The sequence below is a fragment of the Ursus arctos genome, unplaced genomic scaffold (genome assembly GCF_023065955.2).
Source record: "Ursus arctos isolate Adak ecotype North America unplaced genomic scaffold, UrsArc2.0 scaffold_16, whole genome shotgun sequence".
NCBI lineage: Eukaryota > Metazoa > Chordata > Mammalia > Carnivora > Ursidae > Ursus > Ursus arctos.
In genome coordinates, this window is record NW_026622830.1 from 44,766,326 (window position 1) to 44,771,952 (window position 5,627).

Below are 5,627 nucleotides of genomic sequence, written 5' to 3' on the forward strand. Positions count from 1 at the left end.
CCTGGGCGTGTAGCGCTGAGTGCTATTGACGCGCAGATTTGGTCACACGGATAATCATGTTTACTTTAGATATTGAATTAAATCTGATCATCAACTAGAGGGAGCGAGAAAGTCAGCTGGGACCGCTCCATTTGCTGGGCCTCCTCGCCACCCCCACCCCCCTCCCCAGCCATGAAGGTGGAGCTCAAGAGAAAAGGAGAGATAGAATTTCCGAATGGGGCCGACTTTGAATCCTGAGCATCTCATCGCCCGCTCGGCTCTGAGCTACAGGGACCTGGGTATTTTCGGAAATCCGCGAGATAGAGGAGAGAAGCGCCCCCTCCCCGCAAGCATGGCCCCCTGAGACGCTCCCCCGCGTGGGCAAGTGTGCTCCAGCATCCGCCAAGGAGATCTCCGTGCGACGAGGGTGGGATAGAATCAGTTCTCTATTAGGCAAGGGCCGAGGCGCCCTCCCCCGGGCGAACCGGGGGCTGTTTGTTCTCTTCCCGCTCCCCTCACCACAGCCCTGCAGGCCGGGGCGCACCACCCCGCCCCAAACCCCTACTTTCTAGCGAGCAGTTCGCTCAGTTTCACGCCACAGAGCTGGCCTGGAGGGCAGCGCGCCGCCAAATACTAGGGAGGGCGGAGGCATGAGATCCATCCTGGAGTTTGGGGGCTGGAAAACCAGAAAGAACCGGGGCGGAAGGGAGGAGGGAAGGTTGCGTTTGTAGGGATTGCCACTGACTCCTGCTCGCAGGTTCTCCCGGGAGGAAGAGCCTAGAGGAAGCTGCAATAACTTCCCTCCCTCCCCTGCGCCCCGGTCCTCGCGTTCCACACCATTGCCAAACCTTCGAGCACCCCGAAACCCGTCTCCCCACTCTGCTCCGCGCCCTGGTCTCAGGGCGGTCTCCCAGGCCGTCTCCAGTCGGCGGATTTTGAAAAGGGGGTGGGGAGTAGAGAGAAAGCCTCCCAGTCTCAAACTCTGCCTCCCCACCCCCCTTCTCCGCGCGAGGTAAATCAAATGCAACAAAGTGAAAGTCATCGAGTGTAGTGGCTTCAACAGCTTCTCAGGCTGAAGGAGCCACTCGTAGATTTGGGCCAGCGAGGGGGGCTTGCTCCCTTCTCCTTGGCGTTTTCCAAATTCACTTTTCCTCCCGAAGCCAGAATGCTGCGGCCCCTGATTCAGACAGCGCGCGAGGCCAGGAAAGAGGCCCGGGAGAGGGAGGGCGACCTCGGACTTCGGGTCGACAGCTCCAAGGCCCGAGGCCAAGCGCTCCCGCCCCAGCCGGGAATCCGAGGCGCGGGGCCTTGCCCGCCCACCCGGGCTAGGCCTCTTCGGGGAGCCTCTCCAGCGCCCGAGCGCCCCTGGTCCCCGGCCCCGAAGGGAAGCGCGGGTGAGAGCGTTGCAAGCGGCCTGGCTGGGGTCCTCGCCCCAGGCCTCAGGCCCGGCGCAGCGCAACAAAGTAAGACAAACGGGAGGGTCGGGCTTGGTTTTTTTAAACACAGGATTTTTATTAAAATTCTTATTTAAAAAATCGAAAGCTTTCAGCGCCCGGCGCTCTTGGGGAACAGCACGGAACCGCTGAGCTCCAAGTTCCAGGGCTCAGGACCCGGAGGGGGGCAGGGGGCTTCTCGCCTACACATTTTTTTCCTTTTTCGTATTTGAGAAATGTTTGCACTGAACAAAATATAAAAGGAAAAGAAAGCAGGGGTAACCAAACATAAGCAAACCAAAACAAACCACAAAGAAAGGAGTTGGGCCCCGAGGGGGAACAGGCCCGGACTGAAGATCATTTTGGCAACAATCACCACCGATATTTACAACGAAAAGCGAAATCTGCCACCAGTTGTCAGAACGTTTACATGGCCATAAATATTTAGCATTTGCTTATAAAAAAAAAGGAGAAAAATTCTCTGTATTTTTAAAGTGTTCTCCACTTGCTTTAGAAGAAGACGGCTGACAATATCGCTACTCACACAAACATATTTTACAAAATTCACAAAAGCGGGGCGGGGGGTGTGTGTTGGTCTTTTTCTCGTTCTCAAGTGAGGACGTTAACGCTGGGACGATTTGGTCCCCCCGGGGAGAGGCAAAGAAGCGAAGCTGCGCAAACATTCTGTAAACACGGCTTAGAGTTCAGCCCTCTCCATAGGTTCAAAAGGAGAGAGGGATGGGGCAGAGCTGGGTGGATGGAATCTGCCACTCCAGGGAGGCGCAGGCAACCTCCCGGCGCCTCCCCAACAGAGCCAAGAGTCAACTCGACTCCATAATAATAATTATAATAATAATAATAGCCACCGTAAGGACCGAGTCCTCCTCGCTGCCGCCGCCGCCGGGGTGGGGCCTGGGCCTAGGGCCGCGAGTCTCGGAGGGGCGGCGCTCACCAAGTCCACTGCTGAGCCTGGACCAGGGGATGTGCTGTCGGGTACTGGGGGGTGCTGGCCGAGCTGTACTGGGCGTTGTACTGCATGTGCTGCAGAGACTGCGCGCTGTAGGCCGAAAAGGGGATGCCCGCCTGGAAAGTGGCGGCTGCCAGGTCCTGGGCTTTGAGCGCGTGGCACGGTTTGCCGTCCCTGACCAAAACCGGCACGGCCACCCGGCGCGGCGAGGGTAGGGGCGTCACCTCCATACCTTTCTCCGCCCGGGCGCGCTTCATCTTGTAGCGGTGGTTCTGGAACCAGATCTTGACCTGCGTGGGCGTGAGGCGAATGAGGCTGGCCAGGTGCTCCCGCTCGGGGGCTGACAGGTACCGCTGCTGCCGGAAGCGCCGCTCCAGCTCATAGGTCTGCGCCTTGGAGAAGAGCACCCGCCGCTTCCGCTTCTTGCCCGCGTCCCCCCCGCCTCCCGGGGTCTCCTTGTCATTGTCCGGTGACTCGTCGGCCGAGGGCTCCGGGGACTTGGAGCTTGAGTCCTGGGGCGCTGCGCCGGCCGCCAGCCCGTGCACTGGGGAAGAGAGAAGCGCGTCAGGAGCCTGGAGACCGCGCGCCGGCAGGGCCAGACCCTGCGCGCCCCGGATCCTCCGTGCGCCCTCGGCCCTCCGCGTCCCGCAGCCCGGCCCCACTGCCTTCGCCTTGACCCCCGCCCTGCTCCGTGCGCAACAAAACCGTTGGTTTCCCCCAGGGGAAAGAGGAGAAGCGACAGGAATGGGGGCTCCGGGCTCGCATTTCTAGGGGTTCGCACAGTGTGGGTGCGTATTTGGGGGGAGTGGCGCGCAGAGAAGATCATCGCGGGTTAAGGGCTCCGGCTCCCTTAAGCAGCCTCCTCTCCGGAGGGACGTGGGCAGATTTTTAAAAGAAAAACCCCACAATCCCGGCATTGATCGTCTCGGCCATTTAAGGCAGGTTTTTGGGGGCTTTCGTTTTTGCTTTCGGACTTTCTCTACACCCTCCGCACCGCACAAAGCGTCCTCTATGATCGTGCAGGGGGCAGGGTGAGCTATTTATACCCGAGCTACCGGGAGCCTCCCCCACCCTCAACCCGTACCCCGAGGCTTGCTGGCTCGCTCCAGTGCTCCAGGCCAGTCCCTCCCGGCTGTCGGGGTGGGGGGGTAGGAGGGTTCCAACCGGAGCCATCAGTCCTGGGTTGACATCCGTAAGCAGCCCTTGGGAGGTATCCCCCCCTTTTTTGTTAATTTCTTGCTTTGAAAAAAATATCTGAGACCACGTCTTTTTCCGGTACTGGGGGGGGGGGCGGTTGAAGAGGAGGAAAGAGTTAGGGCATCATTAAAAAGTGTTAAAAATCTTTCCAGAGGGGCAGGGCGAGGGATCGAGTTTAAAGGGCTCCTTCCCCTTTCTCCCCCAGCGTCCAGCCCTGGCTTCGGCCACAGGAACAGAGGCGCCACGGCCGCGGCGGCCAAGTTTCGCTACTTACGGGAGTACTGGAGGCCCTCGGTGCTGGCCAGCCAGCGCGTATATGGGTTGTCGCTGCTGTCGTAGAAGGGGTTCTTCAGGGGCAGGCTCTGCACCGTATCCAGGGTACCCTGCCCTAGCGGCCCGGCCCTCTTGGCGGGCTCCGGCCCCTCGCTCTCCTCCTCTGGCCCTTCGGCCACCGAGCCCTCCTCATCGTTGGTGTCCGGCAGGTCCAAGATGTCCTTGACTGAAAACCCCGTCTTTGTGTTGGTCAGCGACATGGCTCGGGACCCCGCAATTTGTGCCGCAAAGTTGTAGCTTCACTTGGTCAATTCGTGGCGCTCCCCAGTTGGGGCGGGGAGGGGGTATGGGGGGAGGGATAGGGGAGGGGAGGAGGGGGGTGGGCTTTAATTATTGAGATAATTATTATTTTAAGAAAGAGAAAGAAACTATAAGGAAGGGGAAGGGGAAAAAAGACCAAATGCAGCGCCTGTGTCTTCTCTGAAACCACGCGGAAATGGACGCAGGGAATGGGCGGCCTGCGCGCCGAGCGCTGCGGGCCGGGCCCTAGTTTGTAACTCCAGGAGGGGTGCCAAGGAGGCGTCAGCTCGGGCTCCGGCGGCCGCTCGGCGCGCGGTGAAGGCTGGTGGCGAGGAAAAAATGGGCCATTGCCCGAGCGATCAGTCCATATAAGGCTGGGCTCCACTCACGAACCTGGGGAGAGGGGGGGAGAAGAGGGGGAGAAAGAGAGGGAGGGAAAGAGAGAGAGAGGGAGGGGGAGCGAGAGAGGGAGTGAGAGAAGGGTGGAAAAAAGGGGGGGAGACATTAAAACGCAAAGGTTGGACACGTGTGGGCGGGTCTTGGAAGTCAAGTGGATGAAGACAGTATTTGCAGATGTGAAATTGTGGGTTTTGGGGAGCTCCGCGCTCCCAGCCAACAGCCCTCTAGAGCAAGATGAGAGGTGTAACGTGTCAATTAATTGCAAAGACGGGGCGAGCCTTTTTTACCCAGTATTTACATACAAAGGACCACCGCGTCGCTCGCGAGTCCACACACTTGAAAAGGCTGTTTTAACAAATTGCATCTTTAAAAAAGCGGGGGAGGAGGAGAGAAAACAAAACAGAAACCTAGAGGAGCAAAAAAAAAAAAAAAATCCTCCTTAACATTCACCGGTTCCTACCTCCCCACCCCCGTGCGCCCGCCCCCAGCAACCCGGAAAATTGGCGATTTGTGGCGCCTTTGGAAAAGGGGGAGGGGGCGAAGGCTGAGCCGCGGAAATCTCTCCTCCTCATCGCCGGTGGTTCCCTAAACAAGATCCGGTTCAAATGGCAAGAGCCCAACTTCTGTAAGCCTCCTAGGTCAATATTTTGGTTGAGGCTTAAGGATGAGTACTAGAAATGACAAGGCAAGTAATTGATTCTAGTTAACGCCGAAAGAGCCCGAAACCCAGGAGAGGGATCGGCTCGGGGCCGGCCGGAGCCACCACCAAACGACCCCACCCCCCTCCAAGCCATCCTTTATTTGCTAAAGACTTATTTATTTCCTTCACTCCGCCTCTCTTTCCCCAACCCCCTTCCATTTCTGTGCTGCCGGGGAGGACTGAGCAGTTCACTTGCTGTTTTGAGGCGGCCCAGAGAGGGGAGCGTCGGGGGGGTGGGGAACTCGAACTCGGTCCGGGTTCTGTCCGCGGCCTCGCCGCCTCTCGGCTCCGCGGGCTGCGTTCTCTGGGTGGAGGAAAGGACAGACGGCCCCGCGCCCTTCCTGCCCCTTATTATGCCTCGCTCTCCAGGCCCCCTCCC

At 58.9% G+C, this 5,627-nt stretch overlaps 1 protein-coding gene across 1 annotated transcript; it reads right to left on the minus strand.

The window, feature by feature from the left end:
• Positions 1 to 2,360: 2,360 nt before the first annotated feature.
• On the minus strand, positions 2,361 to 4,109 carry NKX2-2 (NK2 homeobox 2). The gene is made up of 2 exons (XM_026487468.2): positions 3,851 to 4,109; positions 2,361 to 2,923 (listed from the first exon to the last, which is right to left on the minus strand). Exons 1-2 carry the CDS (start codon positions 4,107 to 4,109, stop codon positions 2,361 to 2,363), a joined length of 822 nt encoding a protein of 273 aa, XP_026343253.1.
• Between the last annotated feature and the right edge of the window lie 1,518 nt (positions 4,110 to 5,627).

Bases quoted from the DNA above. Each gene is read 5' to 3' on its own strand.
- NKX2-2 (XM_026487468.2), bottom strand. From the start codon at position 4,109: ATGTCGCTGACCAACACAAAGACGGGGTTTTCAGTCAAGGACATCTTG. The intron at 2,924-3,850 runs GTAAGTAGCGAA...TCTCTTCCCCAG, and splicing joins CGAGGGCCTCCAGTACTCCC to TGCACGGGCTGGCGGCCGGC.